Source organism: Chaetodon trifascialis, chromosome 9, assembly GCF_039877785.1.
Source record: "Chaetodon trifascialis isolate fChaTrf1 chromosome 9, fChaTrf1.hap1, whole genome shotgun sequence".
Lineage (NCBI taxonomy): Eukaryota > Metazoa > Chordata > Actinopteri > Chaetodontiformes > Chaetodontidae > Chaetodon > Chaetodon trifascialis.
The window spans coordinates 6,837,684-6,858,222 of NC_092064.1; the positions used below are offsets into that span (position 1 = coordinate 6,837,684).

Consider the following 20,539-nt stretch of genomic DNA (forward strand, 5'->3'; position numbering starts at 1 on the left):
GTATGTGCATAGGCACTGATTTGATTTCTAGTGTGGTGAACACATGTGGGAGTTTGTTTATATGACTGTTCTTCTGTATGTATGATCCCCTGTGTATTTATGACTGTGGCATTAAAATCAATGCCTTTCAAATGCACGTTCAGATCTGCGTTGTGTGTGCTTGTGACGACAGCGAGACTATGTGTGTGTGCCAGAGGGATCGCTTTACCCCTGCAGAGTATAAGTGTGCAATTATCTGATTTATATTGGGTATGAATTTACCCATCTGTCTCCGGTGGGTCTTTTTACATCATAACAAGACAGACACACACACACACACACACACACACACACACACACACACACACACACACACACCCACATACACTGCCTACTGTACCAAAACCCAAACCACCGACCCTCCGGCCCCAATATCATTCGCCGCCCACTGCTAAGCACACGGCAGCCTCATTGATTGACAGGTTATTTGGTCCAATCGGTGTTGTGACTGTCTGCACCGCACCTCTCACAGAATTGTTCTTTTGTCCTCCTCTTCTGGTTCAGCGCTCAGAGGGTGAAATATAACCCCACTCGGCTTCCCCGGCCATTATAGAAACAGATAGATGAGGGAGAAACTCCTTGAAACACGAGCCCTCCAATCAAACTGTCACTCAAAAGAAAGGCGAGCGCTGTCGCCAAAAGTAGGAAAAGTGTCACTTAGGTTACCGTTTCAGACTGAGGTGTGTGTGTGTGTGTGTGTGTGTGTGTGTGTGTGTGTGTGTGTGTGTGTGTGTGTGTGTGTTAGGCCCCACAGAGTGAAAACAGCCTCCTGAGAGTGACAGAGCCCCTGGTGTGCCAAGTGTGGTGGCATTTGTTTGTTAAATTGTCTGAAATGCCAGTGGCTCTGGTTTCATTGTGCCTTTAAATCGTGCCAATAGAGCATAGCTTAAATTTGTGAGAAAGGCAAGAGGTAGTTATTTGATCTTTTCTTTTTGTCAGAGGAAATAGCGCTCTTTGCTCCTGCTCTGTTTTTTTTGATAATAGAATGCAGGTTCGTGAGAAAGGAGAAAGGGGAGAAAGCACTGAAGATGGAAAATGAAGACAAAGGGATGGAGAGAAGGAGAGGCCTCCGGGCAACATACTGTTTTCTTGTTAGTAATTGGGGGAAAATGAACAAGATCACAGAGTTCTCTTCCACTCTTCCATTAGAAAACAATTATTTGATGTCAAGTGTGATGTATAACAGCATCTCTGTATTACAAAAAACCTGAGACAGCCACCTATACCAAACTCCATTTGTGATACTTACTCTGGATGTAGCTTTCAAATTGACGTTCAGTGTTTTATATTTGAGGTGGTAATGTACGTTTGTCACTCAGTCAACCTCTTTGGACCAAACAGCTGTCCTGACTAACATATCTCAGCAGCTATTGGATGGTTGGCATGTCTATTTGTAGATTCATGGACCTCAGAGGATGCACCCTGTCTGGGCAAGTTTAACTTATCCAGTGAAGTATCTCAGTATGGCATCACATTTTGTACCGACATTCATGGTTCCTAGAGGATGCATCCTAATGGATTTAGTGATCCCCTTACTTTTCCCTCCAGCGCCAGCATGAGGCTGACATTTTTGCTTTTGACTGGAATGTTTCGGCAGCTATCTTTGTTTGTGAATGATTGCATTCTGTTTTTATACAAATTTTACACAGTGTCCCAACTTCTGTATGTCAGGTTACAGCCAATAGACCGCTGATGTTGCATGTTAATGTCACATCTAACCAAACCTCCCCTCTGTCTCCCTCTTATCTTTCAGCCTGTAAGATTGGGTCCTACCGTGCACTGGCCACTGATGGCTCCTGTTCCAAGTGTCCGCTCCACAGCTACTCCGTCAGGGAGGGATCCACCTCCTGCGTCTGCGACAAAGGATACTTCCGCTCTGAAACGGACCCAGCGTCCATGCCCTGCACCCGTAAGCATACGCAGTACATTGTAATACATAGGAATATGTAATGTAATTAGTAACACAATGTTGTTATGGAAAAGAACACATAAGCAGAGTGATTGCTCTCTCTTTTTCTCTCTCTCTGTCAACCTATATTACCCGCTCACACACAGAGACAGTCTTTCTGCACACATAAAGTAGGAGACTGCTGGTTTAATAGGTGTCTTTTGATTCCAGGTGGTACTTAGTGATCAGTCATGGTGACAGAAAACTAATGAGGGTATAAACCGCTGCATCCCAGATTCAGTCTTCCACAGAGAGGCTGCAGAACAGTAGAGGAGGACGAGAACGACCGAGAAAGACTAAAACGTTAGTGGAGACGCAGGGAGGGGACGAAAAAGGTGGAAAAACAAGGGCAAATGGAAAAGCGGGTGATGTATGCAAAAAGAAAAGAAAAAAGAAATGAAGAGAAAGGGGGTAAGATGCCAAGGAGAAATACAGGAAGAACATTTTTTTTATTCCTCACTGTCTCCACTTTGCTCCATCCAGCTGTATGAATCAACTGCTGATGAGTCTGGTTCTTCCTCTCCTCCCCCCCTGACTCACACTGACTGTGATAACAAATATTGTTAACAATCCTGCAGCCTAATGATACCTCTTCCTTTTTTAGACCTCATTCTCTCTCTGAGTCATGGAGCTCGGAGTTCATACTGGTAGAAACACACACAAACAGAGTGCAAACAGAAAAACCCACATGAGACATAAAGCCCTATACTTTCATTTCCCAGGAAAATAACAGCATTCATTCTTATACATGACAGATGTTTATGTATGAGTGAGTATGTGTCATTGAGCAATTTTAACAACTAAAACATCTGCTAAGTCGCTTAGCTCATCGTTGGCTTGCCATTTGGCCCGAGTGATCTGTCAAGTGCCTGTGGATTCATCACTCAGCAAAACAGTTTATGAAATCAGACGAGCAGCCGAACTCCTCCTGCATAACACTTAACTGTCTAAGCAGCAGCGAAGCCGGACGGCCTCTAATTATTCCCTGCCGTACAGGATCTGTGCAAGACCATAAACAATGTTCTGCTGTGGCATATTTTCATGATCAAGAGTATGAGCAAATGGTATACGTGAACTAATCTGCAACATCCTTCATTGTAACATTTTGGGCACATCTCTGCTGCTGAGCTATTTTTGCTTTTCCAAATATCACTAAACACCAAAGGAGTTTACTGGGGCAGCAAAAAACCTTTCGGAACTTTCACAGTTGTAACGCATTGGAAAAACTTGGCAACAGAAAGTAGCACAATGGGTATTTGTTGATGTGAAAATGTCCCAGGAAGACATGGAACAACAACCTTAAAGAGCGGTATTGATTAGTCAATTAACCGATTGTTCTGGCTTTCAAATGCAGGGATTTGCAGTGCTTTCCTATCTTACACTGCAATAAATTGAATGTGTTTGGGTTATTTGGGCAAAGACATTTGATGACGAAGTCCCCTGATGTGTTATAGACCAAACAATTATTGGATCAGTTGATAAAATAATCAAATTTTTTAATCAATAATTGGATAACTGTTAGTTACAGCCCTACATCAATCCCTTGTAATAAGGCATGTCAGCAATGTGGGAGTTCACGCTGTTTCATGCATTTAAGCTGCAAAATATATTTTCAAACCCTGATTTTCACCTGGATTTTTGTATTATTTATTCCTTCCCCCCCTTTTTTCAGAACTTGATTTGTCCAGGAGAAGTGTGTCGTTGAGAGCAGCACATAGAACATGAAACATAGAGCTGACAAAACAACATAGACCACAACCTAAACACAAACATCCCAGACTTGTTTAGCTTTGATACTTGTTTATTACAGCTTGTTTAGTTTTAATAAACACTGACAAACCCACAAATATTTTGATGAATATGAAAATATTAGCATTGCTTCCTTGTCATATGCCTACTTTCTTACTGCTTTGTCACATCACTAATATATTGAGTTACTCTTTTAATGAATGAGCTTAGGGCTCATCCCCATTGTCCTGTTAGTCATTATGGCATTTGAGTATGGCGGCTGCAAGCAACAGCTGTCAAAGCTCATTACTTGGCCTATTTCACTGGAGCCTGCTATGCCGTCTCCACTTCGTTCCCGACACCACAGTTAGGAACTGAACTCCAGCCGGACTCTCTCACTGACCTTTGCTCCGCCTCGTCAGCCGGTCAACATTTGATCTCTGATCTCTCACCCCGTCTGTCGTCTGCTGTTTTCCTTCCTCGTGCATTTTTTTTTTTTTAACTTCTCACCCACATGTTAGGGCTCTCTAATTACAGCTGTCACTCACACATCCGTCCTCATCCACATTTTGTTTTCAGTCGCTCTCTCACTTTCTCTCAAAACCCACTCAGAGTCACGAACAGAGCAGATGAAGAAAAAAAAAATCTCTTAAAGTCATTTCCCAGTTTGCCTGGCTGAAGGTCAGGCTGGGAAAGAGCCAGCATCTCTGGTAATTGGTGTGCGCGTGTGTGTGTCTGTGCAAGTAATTGAAAACGCTTTTCCCCTCACTTAGCTCGGAGTCTAGCGATGTACGATGATGATTAAAACTGGATGTTGTGTAATTCGGTCATTGTGTGACTGCCTGTGTGCAGGCCCTCTGTATTTTATCTGTCAGCGTCTTTCTTTGGATGGAGGCTTTTTATGTGTGATACATTTGATCGAAACACTCGCTTTCCACATTGGAAACATGAGACAATCCAATCATTTGCCTTCCACACTTTGGATCAACCTGCCTGAAGAACCTGGCAGGATGAATTCTTTTTTTTTTTTTTTCAAAAGAGATTTTCTCTTTTTTGAACAACAACAAAAAAGCCCTCTTTTGTGGTTTATTTTGATTTCTCTCATCTTGCTTTTGTCTTTTTTGGCTCGCCATCACTTTTTTGTTGTTGTTGCTTTCATGCTTCTTTGTACACTTTTGGAGCCATGCTTTGAAAAATACCACATAGATGACTTTTTTTTTCTTTTCTCGTCATTTTTGTCAACATTGTCAAGCCTCCTGCGATCCACTTGAACTTTAAGCATATAGTCCACATAATTTATGGGCAGATATTTGAGTTATTATTTTGACATAGAATGCTGAGCTCGGCCCAGTCAGTTCATAAGCATACAGTTTAGTATAAAATATCAAATTATGCTCAGGGCAAATAGGCAGTACACATGAATACATGTGAGTGAGTATAAATACACACACATACACTACCAGGCACTAATGAGGACCAGAGACAGACATCCGTGGGAGCAGGTTGCTCCACCATGTTCAGGTCATAAGAGGGGGGGTGTTCTCCATTTTGGGGTTTCTGTTGGCCCTTGATGTGTTTCTCAGATTTTCCCAGTTTTCTTAGCAGTGACTTGGTAGAGGAAGAGGGAGGGACAGAGTGAGGAATGAACGCAGGTCGTGGAGGACTCGAGGGGGGCATTGAATGAATCCCAGCCGGATGGTAATAGCGGGGCCGACGTTTCGGCCAATTTAGCCTGCTCTCTACCTTGGCCCTGCGTAAGACTCGGCTAACAATTACTGATAGAAAGAGACAGAAGGAGAGAGGGATGAAAGAAGGAGAAAAGGGGAGAGGAGAAGGAGAGGGTGGAAGCATGCAGAGAGAAGAGATGGAGCACGAGAGTGGAGTAAAAATGAGAAAGACAGATTGAAGAAGGGGGGGTGGAAGCGACAGAGCAGCAGGAAGGAAAGAAATAAGGCTCTGAGCAAATTGCAAGGCCGTAAATGAACAGAAAAGGAGAGGAGGGAAAAAGAAATCACCAACTTTCTTCAGGAGAAACTTTGTAGCTCTCCCTCTGGATTCCACCCGTAAGGAGCATGAATTTTAAGGCCATGTAGAGCTAACGTTGTACGAAGGTTGTGTGAGCGTTGAGCTCCCGTCTCCCCCCGTCGTTCACTCTCCCAGGATTAATTACCGGGTGTCAGTCACAGCCGACGGCTCTCCCACGCTCCCTTGCTCCCACTGGTGCATTCTGGGAGAGCGACAGGTACAGCCAAAGGTAGTTTGTGTGTGTGTGTGTGTGTGTGTGTGTGTGTGTGTGTGTGTGTGTGTGTGTGTGTGTGTGTGTGTGTGTGTGGAATGAAGGGGGAACACTGAGGTGTGGTGGAATGTGTTTAAGACTTTATACAGTCATAAAGTTCTATACTGCAGCACTGTTGCACCTCTCACCATAGCAACAAACAAACAAATAATCTTCCTGAAGTGATTATACACACACCTGCTGACACACATATACAAATATCTTGGTACATGTTTGAGGACATTACTATCACTGTTACTTAAATCATACTAAACACATTTTATTGCCAAGAGTTAGATAAGAATTTAAATAATGCTCTCATGTCTGTATATTGACTGTGAAGCTGAAGCCAGGAGACAGCTAGCTTAGCTCAACATCAAGGTAAGGCCAAGCAGCGCTCCTTAAGCTCACTTCTTACTTCTTCTCTGTCAAATATGTGAAATGTTTCCCTCTGCTTTCTGTCTTAATGCTAAGCTAAGCTACCCCTCTCCAGGCTCCAGCCTCTTAGTTATTGTTACAGACATGAGAGTGGTATTGATCCTCTCATCTAATTCCCAACAAGAAAACGACTAAATGTGTTTCCCAATATGTCCCAGTATTGCTTTAATTCCTTGCAGCTCCTTTATTCATTTCTGCAAGTGCGAACTAAATCTCCTGAATTGCGGAGACATTTTCATCTTTTTATCCTTGTGAGGACAATAATGGAAGAACAAGAGTGCACACATGTCAGACGTTGACAGAAAACATTGATATTGCCTTTGCCCTGTTCAGTTTATGGCACAGTGACTCCGGATAACAGCTGAGTAATGACTTTATAGTCTATCTGCGACAGCGTATTATTGGGTATTGAAAGGGAGTAGAGGTTAGTTGAACCTAGCACACTGACAAAGGCCCTATTATAATGATAGTTGGGTGTTGGCACCTTAATTTAGAAACCCCATCTGTAACTTGTTCCCATTGTCTGAGAAGCAAATGGAGAGAATGAGGTGAAAGAGCGAGGGAGAAAAAGTGGGTAAGGCAGAGAAAAACGGGGAAAGGGGGGATGGTGACAGTGCTTTATCATAGTTTTTAATGAGAATTTATTAATAGGTTTTCATGGAAGGCTGCGGTTGGTAAGGGGAAGTAAAGTGATGCTAATATTAACACCGCGTGCCCTGCATCCTTTCATCTCACTGTTTGTCTCTTGTGCTCTTACTGACCCTTTAAGTCATTTTCAGTCCTCACCCACCACCATTCATTTCTGTCCTTCCCTCCCTCTCATCCATCCATCCATCCAGACCTGCTCCTTCCATGCTAATCAGTGGCTTTCTGCTTCCTGGATGAACAGACGGTGTTTGTCTTCTCCTTATGTCCCTCTCCATATCCTTCCTCACAGCCTTAGCTTCCACCTCTCCGCATTCGCTCATTCACCACTATCTGCCAGACTACTGCTACACATACACAATGAGCGTCTTGCGAAGACGCATGCATCATGGGTAAAATTGTGCTTCCACGTCTCCATTCATATGGCAACACCCGTGCACAAAAGCGCACTTATTTCTCCTCAGGCGACCACCGCGCTCTCCCACACACTGTCCCCTCTGCTGCTCCCCGTGTCTCTGTGAAATCACTCATTGCCACACTGCTCCTCCAAAAATAACACTGATAATTAATTTCCGTTGTGAAATGATTCGTCTGCGGACTGCCTGGCTTTCATATTTCACCCGGCATCGATCCCCCCAGCCTGCTCGCGTGCGCTTCATTAGTCAGAGAGAGAGCGAGACAGGGAAAACAGAGCGCGAGAGAGAGAGAGAGAGACAGTTAAGTCAATTACCATCGCTTATGTTTGAAAGCAACGCAAAAAAACACATTAATTACAAGAGAGCTGACATGTAAATTGGGACTGATGAGCAGGGGAGTATCTGTCAGATATCGGTGGAGCTGCTCCTCATGTAAAACCACCGTGGCCTTGCATCAAAGCAGGAACTTAATAACAGGCTCCAAAGCAAACTTTGTCTAAAGTTATTGAGTGGGTGCCATAAAGCCCCACTGTTAGCAGTGGGCTCGGGCACTCTGCCACCTCCAGCTGATTCGACATATGAATGGGAAAGAAATCTGCTGGGCTATTGGATTTCAGTTAACGTGCTGAATTAACTGAGGTGAAATCTGAGCCTCCCTCGTCGTAATGGACAGGACATTAAAAGGGAATTCAAGAAGCCTCAGCTCTCAATAAAGGGGCAACCCAGTCAATTACACATTTACATTTTTGTTATATGTAGGTATGGAAAGAATCAATTACCAGACCCTTTGGAGACTTTCTGTGCACAATTCACCAAAAGCTTATTGTTAATATTACGATCACCAATTTACTGTGTTCCTTTTTTTAAAGTCTTTTATGTGATCGTAGAAATAATCTCTTTTGACTCTGTTTTTCAGCTCTCACCACAATAATATAACTTTGTACTTGGCTTCTAACCACGACTGGTAATGACATCACCTCCATCGTGTTTCTGTTTCCTCCACAGGCCCTCCGTCAGCGCCTGTCCACCTCATCTCCAACGTGAACGAGACCTCTGTAAACCTGGAGTGGAGCCCGCCCCGGAGCTCAGGAGGACGCCAGGACCTGACGTACAATGTGGTGTGCAAGCGCTGCGGGCCTGACGGCCGGCGCTGTCAGCCCTGTGGAAACGGCATCCACTTCAGCCCCCAGCAGCTGAGCCTGAAGGGAACCAGGGTGTCCATCAATGAGCTGCAGGCCCACACCAACTACACCTTTGAGGTGTGGGCGGTGAATGGAGTCTCACCTCAAAGCCCTGGGCCGGAACAGGCCGTGTCTGTGACCGTCACCACCAACCAGGCCGGTAAGACAACCAGTGATGGTGTGAGTGAGTGGGTGACTCAGGCTGGGAAAGTGATGGACAGTTTAGCTAATATTTTTGTGGGAATCCAATAGCGAGTCAAAAGATCAGAGAAGGTTAAAGGCTTCACATAGTGGAGCATAGATTAGTTCAAGAATTAAGAAGTGTTATGTCAATCTGACTGCAAGTGGGCAACACTGATTGGCCTGATATATCGACATACCAATATATTTTTTGAACCCTATTGAACATGTCATGGTGGGTCCCAATGAGACACTGCAAATGACATGTTTTTAATGCAAGATTTATGAATTTATGGATTACAGTAGCAGTCATTGAGAATGGGAAATGGAACTCAACGTATTTATCCCTTTATAAAATGGCCAGAGAAAATATTGATTGGCTAAAGGTTGTCTGTGAAAATTGCTTATTACAAACCTGATTCCATACATTTAGGTGCTGTATATAAAAGTATACAGCACCTAAATGTAGTAAATAAAAGCCTGTGGAATGCTCCATACAGGTGTTTTTGAGCATTCCACAGCTTTCCCACTCTTTTGTTGTCGCTGTCCCAACTTGTATTGCTGGTAGCAAATTATTACAAAAATCAATGAAGCTGATGAGATAAAACATTCAATGTATTGTCTTTGTGCTGTTTTCAGTTGAATATACTCTTATGTCAAAAAAGCAAACAAATTATCACATCGTACAAGTACAATTTCACCTCAGGGTCCACTCAGTAGAGCCAGTAGTGTTAAATGAGGATCCTCATTGATTATTTTTGTACATTTAGGACATCTCCAGTGGTTCGCTTGCCAATCCAACTTAATTTTTTAAGCACTGTGTAAAGGAAAGAGTACATGTTGATACAGAAGCTTTGTAGTTGTGTGTGGGCGTTATATTTAATGCAGAGCACAGGTTACAATGAGCGCTTGAAGCACTTTTTAGGGGGCAATCTGCGTGTCAAAACATGTTTATTAAAGCTGTAAATAATTTGGGTGAAGGCTGGATGATTACTGAGGAGGATGATGGATTCTCTGCAGTGGGAAATGATTTTCTGCAATATTTCACTTGAGTTTTGCATAATTAGGCACGAGAAGCCTAGGCTGAAGATAGGGGCAACATGCTATTTTTAGCTCTCAGGGTAATGAATTAGATGAGTTGTATTGATCTGTGGAGGCTTCATTACAAATGCTGCTGGGTTGTGTGTCTATGTGTGTGTAATTATTCTAGTAGAAAATGAATGAATACAGCCTCTCCTCCAGAGCTGGAGAAGAGCCCTCTAGCCTGGGGGTGCGTTCAAAGTCTCCCGTTGTTTTGTCATTTAGCCATTTTGTAACCAGTTGTTGTGCAAATGGATTTTACAACCCTGGCCCTTTCTCTTCATCCCTCCCTGCTCTTCTCCACTTATAGCCGATCATTACCTTGGTCTTCTTTACTGCTCTGCTCTTGGGTGGCAAACTAAGTGCCTTTTTGTGTCGTTTTTTTATCACTAATTTCCATCCCTGGGAAAAGCGAATATCTTGAATAGGGCTCGGACTGGCAATTTAAGGCCACAGTGGCTTGATTTATCAGCTGGGGTCAGGAAGATAGAGATGAATGGATGTGCTGACTGTGGGAGAGCTGCGAGTCCTGCCAGACAGGCATGTGTGGGAGCTGTAATGGAGCACACCCTGGAGCCCAGGCCGAGGGCTCGTAATAGCATGTCAGTATGGTCACAATGATGCGCAGTTGCGCCAAAACTCCAAAGTGCACAGCCTCACACATAGATTCATTCAACGACACAGTAACACACACGCACACATTGATGTCCCCCTGAGGTTGCCCGAGGCTAATCTGCTGACTTCAAGTTGTAAGATATAGATGATGTTGCCTTTGGCTTGTCACTGGTGCATGTTTCACAACTGTTCCCCAGGATTAGTTACACGAAGCTTGCAGCTGGAAGCTCTATTATGGTGTGCATGCGTGTGTGTGTGTGTGTGTTTGCACATGTGCAGAACTGAGTGCATGCTTGGCTAAAAGTGAGAAAATGTGTTATGCAGAATGTTTATACGCTCATGGATGGAGATGATCTACATTTGCCTCTCAAACAATGTCCTCTATGTGTCTCCAGGCGTGCATGTCTCTTTTAATTTGTGTGCATGTGTGTGTGTGTGCGTGTTAAAGAGAATAGCTCCAGACTGATTGGATTTCTTCCTGCTAATGCTCGGTAGGGGCTTTGGAAGCTCTGGTTTCAGCCGCTGGTAATCCAGCCAGTCATCTGTGGCTGTCCCTCTCTCTGTATCGCCTCCCCTCATCCAGACACTGTGGATTACACATTTATTGTGATAGATTTATTAGGATTTATAAGTGCTATGGAAAAGACACCCCTGCCACCGCCTTTCCATAAAAGTTCAAATTTCGGCTAGAGAGGCACAAATGCAGTAGGCAGGTTGGAAGGGAGGAGCGCGTATGTTTTTTTTTTTGCATGAGAGGAAAATGAACCAAGGTGCAGTGGAGAAATATGCCAGCAGACAAAAATTAAGACGTGTGTGTTCTTGATTGCACATCCATGCATCTGTGACGAAGCATGCTTTTGTGTGCGTACGAAGAGGTCAGATTCGGCATCTCGCCATGAACAATTCCACTGTCGTAAATCAGCCGGCGTGTAACCCTTTCACCCGGGCTGCATGAGGGAAAGGCGGGGAGAGAGGGGACATGTCCACGCTTTGAACTGACCCCTGGCTGTAAATGGATGTTTTTCCCCCCTTTATGAGATGAAGCACTTTGTGTGTGTGTGTATGTGTGAGAAAGAGGGAAAGGGAGAGTCAGAGAGAGAGAGAGAGGTGTTTATGTCTCGATACAAAATACTTGGCAGGCTTATGTGACTAAAAGTGAATTAGTGCATGAGAGAGTGTGTGTGTGGGCACGTCTATCAGCGCACATGTGTGTGAGTTTCCATCTCTCTGGCACATTGGACAGACGTACTGTACATGTGGAAATGTGTTCGGGGAGATGGAAGTAGGCTTTATAGGCAGGGGAGAAGAATCCTGTAAGGAGGAGCCATTTTCTCGACACCCTGAAAAATGGCTCCCTCCTTGGTTGTTTTTCCTTGGCGGCTGCAAAATCGAGTGACTCCAATCTGGCAACCAGGCTCCAATCTGGCAACCACATGTGCACCGGGGCCCCTGTCTCTTTTAATGTCAAATTGTAATCAACCACATATTCGTGCAACTGCTCAAGCCGACCACAGCTGCTCCTCGCAACATGCTCGCAAAGACAAACTTGCTCACTTCACAAACTGTGTTCCACACAGAGAGAAAACCTCACAGACGTCTGCAGCAAACTGATGAAAACCTCCTCTGTTTATTGTCTCGGTGATTTTTTAAACCAAACCAAACCCACAGCTCTATTTGCTTCTGCCAGGTTTTTGCTCATTGTAATGTATGCATAGGTGGTATGATTGAGTTTTTTTGCTGTCTGTCTGAGATAATGGGACTAGGTGTATATTTTTCTATGTGAGTTTCTATCTTTCTGTTAGTGTAATGAGGTCCTTTGTGTTGCTGGGTATGTGTGTACTGTATGTGTGTCTGTAAGTGTTGCAGGCTGTGAAAGAGTTTTTTTTTTGTTGCGCACAATTCTGAAATGAGATCTGAATATTCATTGCATCTAACACTTATTATTCCAGCAGCATTTTTAGCCCACGCGTTCAGGAGGCAGTAAGAAATTACAGATCTGCCCCACATATTTAAATTCATCTATAGAGGTGCCAGCGAGTCTGGCATGGTCTGCCCGAGTCACAGCCTCGGGTTAAACTTCGCTCTGTTCAGGATAGACATGTCAGATTTTTTCTTGTGTTAGCTCTGTGTGTTATGTGCATGCATGGTTTTCCAGTATTTTACATCAGTCTGTGCATCAGTTCCTTTAAACATTCCTCTGACTAAGTTATCCAAATCCTAAAACTTGATGGATTGCTTATTTCATGTTTGGGCTGTTCTTAACCTTTCCAACTCACGTAGGGAACCTCAGAAGGGACCACTAAGAAAATCACTCATCTTTATCCTCACATTAGTCGAGGGAAAAATAAAAATGCAACAAGAGGAGGCAACACGATTAAATTGCCATATCTGTCATCTTTGGAGAAAAGATGGATGTGTGGATTATCTAGGGGGAACGAAGGTCTGTGACCCCTCAGGGGTTTTCTTTCTGAGCCAGAGCGTCCTCGGTCTGCCCCAGGAGGGCCTTCAAATTGGCTCTTGCTGCTGGGTAAGATTGATCGGAGGGATACAAATGGCCGCCATCTAATTGTTTAACGGAGACGCAACACATTAGGCCAACAGGATTACACAACCTTGGGTTAATCTATTTACCAAGAGATGTCTGCAATCCCATCCCTCTCCATCTCCATCTCAACCCCCAGCAGTCACAAACCCTCCGCCTCCCCTCCTACCGCTTCTTCACCCCGCTGAAACTCAATCCGAGGCTGGTGCTTGAATTCCAGGCCCGTTTGAACTCAATCCCCAGTTAAAAGCTGGGGATTGGGGGTTTGTTAGCGTTAGCTTGAAGCCCAGGTTCCCTGGAGCCCCTGGTCAAAGTGATGAGAATGTATATAATGTCATAGATAATCCAATCTTAATCGGTGGACGACGGACCCCTCATTAATCATCCCACTGTAATTTTTTAAAAGGCAGATGGTCTGGAACGAGTAAGTTTACAGTATCACTGAGGACTAGAGGTCAAAGAGTCACTCCGTGTAAGAGCAGACCTCACAATGAAATGCCACGTGGGCATGAGTCAAAAACCCGATTCTAAAAAAGTTGGGAAGCTGTTCAAAACATAAATAAACAGAACGTAATCATTTGCTAATTCTTTCTAACATGCGCTCAACTGAAAACAGTATGAAGACAATATATTTAATGTCTGAACTCATCAACTTCATTGATTTTTGTAAATATCTGAATCCGAATTTGATACAGCAACACATTTCAAACAAGTTGGGACAGCAGCAACTAAAGACTGGGAAGGATGTAGAATCCAAAAACACCTGTTTAGTACATTCCACAGGTAAACAGGTTCATTGGTAACAGGTGATAGTATCATGATTGGGTATGAAAGGGACATCCTGGAAAGGCTCAGTCATTCACAAGCAAGGATGGAGAGAGGTTCACCACTTTGTGAACACAATTGTATAAAGGATGTTACTGCGTGAAACCATTGTTGGTAGACACAGTTTGTTTGCACATAACTGCATTCTGTTTTAATTTACTTTCTACACAACATCCCAACTCTTTGAATTGGGTTGTTTGGGATAAGGTTGTTTGGTTGTTGAGGGTACTGTGAAAATGAGGAGTTTTAACTCCTACGGGAACTTTCCAGATGCTTGAACACCCAAAGTGCTAGAGTGTGTGTTTGTGTGTGTGTGTGTGTGTGTGTGTGTGTGTGTGTGTGTGTGTGTGTGTGTGTGCGCGTGTGTGCGTGTGTGTGTGTGTGTGTGTGTGTGTGTGTGTGTGTTTTGTTCCTGAACTACGTGTTCATCTGTGTAACCTTTTGTTCCTTGGTCTATAACTCCACCTGTCCCACCATATATCTTCCAGTCTGCTCAAAACTCAATCCGGATGAGAGTGTTTCCCTGTTTACAGCACTATCTCTTCTACGCCTATGGGTTTCTCTTTGTAGCATCAAGAGTGCGTATGACCCAATTTTAGTGCTGTCACACTCCCTGAAGATAGAGGTTTGATTTGTGCAGCAGCGACACACTGGAGGGAGGGGACGAGTGTAAGCCATTATCAGTGCTTTAACCTTCACATGTTAAAGGCGTCTGAATGCAGATAGCATGGCTGCTTGAAATATGGCCTCATTATCAGCTGCAGCAGAAAGGGCTTGAGATAAGATCGCTCACTGGAGCTTTAATGAAAACCAATTGATTTGCTCTTTTGAGGACAAAAAAGAAAAAAAAAAATAGCAAAGGCGTTGAGCTCATTTTGAGCTTTCCGAGGCGGACTTTGTAGCATAAGGTTTCCCAGGGTGACCAGGGTATCTGCAGAAAATGAAGGTAGACATTATTTTGCCAGCTTGTAGGAAAAGTGGCTGAGACGCTAACGTCAGCCAAGGGGAAATTGGATCAGTTTTATTGATGCCGACCATTAGTTCAGAAATAGAGCATTGCCATACACTTCAGCTTTGGTGATTCAGCTGTGTGGCCATACAGCTCTGTAACACCTCCGATTTTGAATGGAAGCCAAGTTCAAAGACAAATGGAAGTGATTGCCTTGCGGCCCGGCCCACTGTTTGACTTTCCCAACAGGGGTAAAGTGTGGGGGAGCAACGCAAAACACGAAAGAGAGACTGTCTCCAAGGCTGAAAACAACATGGAGGATTGGGAAAAAGCAGTGGTCTGAAATTCTTTTTTTCCTTCTTCTTCTTTCTGTCTCTCTTTGATCATCTCACTAGCTCCCTCACCAGTGACTTCCATCCAGGCGAAGGATATCACAAGACACACCATTTCCCTGGCCTGGCAGCCGCCGGATAGAGCCAACGGGGTCATCCTGGAGTATGAGGTCAAGTACTATGAGAAGGTGAGAGGTCCCATGGGAGATCTCTAAAATAGCAGTGCAGCCAACAGACTGTAAGAAAACCGCTGATTGTTTTCTCACTGGTTCTTTTTCTGTTTCCCCATTGTCTGTCACGCTCAGGACCAAAATGAAAGAAGCTACAGAATTATAAAAACTTCGTCAAGGAACACCGACATCAGAGGTCTCACCCCCCTCACTTCCTACGTGTTCCACGTGCGCGCTCGCACGGCGGCCGGCTATGGGGAATTCAGTGGCCCATTTGAGTTCATGACCAACTCCGGTGAGTTCATCCACTTCTGCTCAGCTTGCCTTGATGACATCAGTGCATTGCGGAGGCAGAGAGGCTTCGTCGCCAGCTCTGTAACGCCTGTTTCTGCAAAACACTGCAATGATAGCATCTTTTACGAGTGTGTCTCTTTCATTGTACAGTCATTCATCAAAATAGCTGTCGTCTATAAAAGATAATTGATATTGTGCTCCAGCACCTGACTGGCAACTTGAGTAGCTTCCATTATTCAAGTTGCAGTGAGCCTCAGTGGAAGTGCCAGCTAGGGTTCAGCCTGTATGGGTTTTTGAAGAATGATAGTTTCTGATAGTTCTCTGGAAGCTGCTGGTAGCTGTGTTTTGCTTTTAAATGATATGTTTTTAAAGCCAGAGCATGAGTATGTATGTTTCAATCAGACTTTGAAACTGTAACCCCCCTCCTCCACGTGGTTGGACTCTAATCAAAATTTCAAATTAGCCTCTGAAATCCCAGTGACCCACCAATGGGTCAGACATCAGACTCATGCAGTGCTGCCAAAGACTGTTAAAATCCACAGAACTTCATTTTGAATTCTAGTCAAGTTTCCCAATGTTTCCATTTGATGCAATGGAGCAGTGACAGAAAACACAGAGTCTTGGAACAAGCTGATACGAAGTATGAATAACACTGTCAGACAGCATGGAATGACAGGATTTGAACAACCTTAAAGCCACTTAAGGGGAAATAAACAGGAAAACTGATTGTTAAGGAGTCAGAATTAATTCAAGTGAACAACCTTGACAAACACTTCATCACTTTAGTTCTAACATTTAATCTAACAAACCTAAGTTTAACCTAACCTAAGTTTTATCATATACTTATGCTGCATAATATGAGCTGTTTATGGGAGATTATGACCCAGAGGGTTACAGAGATGCACTGTAAGGCCAGATGTCCCCTTTGTAATGCAGACGGAGACAGCAGCGCATAATAATGACACGGTCAAGCACACATCCTAATGAGGAGTCATTGTCTCTCAGTGGTATAGGAAGAGAGACATTGGGACGAAGTGGGAGGGGGTGTCGGTGACAAACACACAGTGTACACTGGCTCTTTCATATGCAGCAACACACGATATTGACTTTGGTCTTTGTCTCTGTCCCCCCGCCACCCCCTTTTCTGTCCCTCACTCACCTCCCTCTGCTTTTCTTACCCCATCTTTCCTTCCTTTTCCCTCAGTCCCAGCTCCCATTATTGGAGATGGGGCCAACTCCACAGTGTTACTGGTGTCAGTGGTGGGCAGCGTGGTCCTCCTCCTCATCCTCATCAGCGCTTTCGTCATCAGCCGAAGGTGAGCTTCATCCATCTGTCCCTTCTGCTTTCCGTCACTCCCTCTTTCCTCCCAGATGAAGGATGTCTTGCTTAACGCTGGGAAAAGTAGCTGTCAGGAGATGGACATCACTTGAAAACACACACACACACACACACACACACACACACACACACACACACACACACACACACACACACACACACACACACACACACACACACACACACACACACACACACACTGAGCCAGACAGCTAGTGCAACAGCCTCGTCAGATGAGTGATGACTCGCCACACCGGAGACGTGATTGACAGCTCTGACAGCAGAAGAGATGCAATCAGCGACCCCTCGCTCTCTGTCCTCTGCATCCATCCCCGCTCCTCGCATCCCTCTCCCTCTATAGTGGCTATAATCCCAGCCGCTAGTTATTTTCTCCCGCTGCGCCTTGCTGACCGCCGTGAAGAGAATGAGAGAGAGAGAGAGAGAGAGAGGAGAGAAAAAAAGAGGGAGAGGGATAGGAAGGTGGACAATGAGATAAGCTGGCAATGAAAAGTAGGAGATAGAATACAGCGACAGTGAGACAGAGAGGCATCAGGTGGATTTGCAGTGACCCAATCTCAGGGTGTTAACCGGCGAGCAGGACAAAGCACCGTCACACAGATGGGATTACATGCAGATGGGGCTGCTTCACCTCAGGGTGTTAACGACACTCCCCTGTGTGTGTGTGTGTGTGCGTGTGTTGGGGGTGTATATGCGTGTGCATGTTCTTATGTGGAAAAAAAAGAAAAAAGAAAGTATTGTTTTCATGTGTGTGGTATCACTGGAGGAAGGGGAATGTTAATGGTCCGTGGGTTGATTCCTGTGTGCATATGTGTGTGTGTGTGTGTGTGTGTGTGTGTGTGTGTGTGTGTGTGTGTGTGTGTGTGTGTACCTTTTATGGCGTTTGTTGATCCTCTTTGTGTGTGTAGGTGCCTCTTTATATGGAAATCAAATCATTGTTTGCATGTGTGTATTGGTGTTGAGGATGATGGGGAGTGAAGGGGCTGTTGATTGTGTGTGCATATGTGTGTGTGTGTGTGTGTGTGTGTGTGTGTGTGTGTGTGTGTGTGTGTCCTTTTTCCACGTGGTCGCCTCTCTCCCCGGCCAAGCAGGTGGTTGTCTCTCCCTTTTTTATATGCATGTGACGGCCACTGTCATTGTGCTGCTGCGGCCATCCTGTGATTGTGGGGAGGGACTGTAATCACGTAGCTATTTACCATCATTACACAACCATAGAGGAGGACAATGTCTTGCACATCTGGTCATTTCCACCACTGACCCAGCACATCAATATAAGCACAGGTGTCCGGCTGCCTGAGGGATTCGGAGGGATTTAAGTGCATCTTCTCTAGGATTGATTTGCTGCTATATGCTCAGTGCCCTTCACAAACCTTCAGTGCTGAAGGATACTTTTGACTTAAAGTAGTAATACTACAATGTAAAAGGACCCAAGTAAATGTTGTTCGGTTTACTTAAAGTGTAGAATTATTTTCAATTAGAATATACTATAAATTACAAAATATACTTTAAGTATCAAAAGTAAAAGTATTCCTTATCCTATTATTATGTTATTATCTGTGGATATTACTTGTAAACAGCATTTTAATGCTGATGCTGTTCAAGGAGGAGCCGAATTAAACTCATAGATACAGCACGTTATTCATATATATTTTATCTTAAAGGAAGAGTCTGCGATTTTTAGAAAATAACACATACATTTTTCACATGTCAGTTTTTGTACTCAATTAAAGAAATAAGATATGACATTAATTTTTGATTTATAGACGGCAGAGCCATGCTAAAAGGTTTCCCTTTGTTTCCAGTCTTTATGGTAAGCTAAGCTAATGCTCCATTCGCTTCTTAATGGACAGACATGAAAGTGGTATCAAAAATGACAGCAGTAGTAATTATGATAAGAACAAAGGAGGAGTTCAGGTGACATAGTATAAAGAGCAAGAAAGTCTGCATATAGAGGAGGTGGAGTGAATGAGTCAAACAAAGAGGACTTTCATCCAGGAGATGATGTGAAACTAAAAGTCAACATCGACCTATTTTAACGTACTGAATGTTCTTAAGTAGCATCATGTACCTAATAGTACTTACATACATATGGATTTTAACCCATGATCTTTTCCTAAACCAAACCAAGTAGTTTTGATGCCTAAGTCTAAGCAAACTGCGACCGTTTCATAAAGTGAATGATGTAAGGACTCATCCTATTTAGTCATTGAAGTATGAGGGTGTGTTGAAAATGTTGAATTATTTTTTAAGCTTTTATCCTTGTAACTAAGTGCAATTACCGAGACCAAGTGCCACAAAACCATATCTAAAAATCACACTCAGTTAGTATTCAAAAACTGTTTTTGTATTTTTAATGAGCTCGCCTTAATAAATAATGAATATCAAACAAGAATATCAATGTCTCATCAGTAATCAGTGACTGTGTTGCCACTTCACATAATTTAATTCACACAAGAGGGTTTGAAGTCTTGTTTTAGGTTTTAATTAGGCTTTACTGAATTGACACTTGTGTTCCATTGTGAGTTTTCATTTGTACATGAGATGCTTTGCTTTTTATTCTGACACATTCTCCCTGACATTTCAAACTGAAACCCAACATGTGCTGGTGTCACTGTGACTGATCGTCCTGCTGTTTTTGCCCCCAGAAGGAGTAAGTACAGCAAGGCCAAGCAGGACTCTGATGAAGAGAAGCACTTACATCAAGGTAACTCATAGTTAACACTCCGCCCACACACTCTATAACTGAAAAACATTAGCACTGTCAGGTGTGTTCATGTGCATGCACTCTAAACCGCAAATGAAGCCCATAAAATGGAGGGAAAACAACAAACTATTTTGAAGTTAATGTTCTTGCATCCCAACATGCTCCAAACACCTCATTATCAAGTCATCAAGCACTGTTATTTGCATCCCACAAAAATTTCAAGTTAATGAGCTTCATTTTCATTGGAGTCATCCATAGTGACATGAAAAGCAATGGAGTTAGAGTGTGAAGTGAGGTATGGAGAGAAGAAAGGATAGGAGGAGGAGGAGGAGGAGAGGTTCCACAGAGGAAGGCGGTATAGCCTGCAGCATGATGGAAATAAAGAACAGATGGAGTGTAGTTGCCGGAATGAATTAACCTTCACTTTTCACCCCCTTATTTCTTCTTTTGCCTCCTCCCTCTCTTTCCAACCTTCTTTCCTCAGGAGTAAGGATATACGTTGACCCCTTTACCTATGAGGACCCAAACCAAGCCGTCCGTGAGTTTGCCAAAGAGATTGACGCCTCCTGTATCAAGATTGAGAAAGTTATCGGTATTGGTGAGGAGCTTTTATTTTTTCCAGACACTTCAGTTTGTTCAGCTATTTTTTATCCATTATTGTAAGTGCAGTGTTACGGGGAGCCTTTGCGGCATATTGTAATATACTCTGGATAAAACCATCTACCTAATTGGATAAATATCCCTGCTTGTGTGTGACTGTGTACGCTCTCCTGTGCACTCCTTGAGAGTAACATTTGGTCTTGTAAAGAGGTCAACAAGTA

At 43.7% G+C, this 20,539-nt stretch overlaps 1 protein-coding gene across 3 annotated transcripts in view; it reads left to right on the forward strand.

Moving 5' to 3' along the window:
• The window catches only part of epha4l (eph receptor A4, like), a 51,883-nt gene that overhangs the window by 21,908 nt on the left and 9,436 nt on the right, over positions 1-20,539 (forward strand). For 2 of the 3 annotated variants that reach the window (XM_070970551.1, XM_070970554.1), the window contains exons 4-10: positions 1,793-1,948; positions 8,495-8,830; positions 15,257-15,381; positions 15,499-15,658; positions 16,862-16,973; positions 19,660-19,718; positions 20,203-20,316. In XM_070970551.1, coding sequence (XP_070826652.1) covers positions 1,793-1,948; positions 8,495-8,830; positions 15,257-15,381; positions 15,499-15,658; positions 16,862-16,973; positions 19,660-19,718; positions 20,203-20,316 — 1,062 coding nt within the window. The remainder of the gene's footprint in view (positions 1-1,792; positions 1,949-8,494; positions 8,831-15,256; positions 15,382-15,498; positions 15,659-16,861; positions 16,974-19,659; positions 19,719-20,202; positions 20,317-20,539) is intronic. The other variant, XM_070970553.1, reaches the window with a different exon arrangement.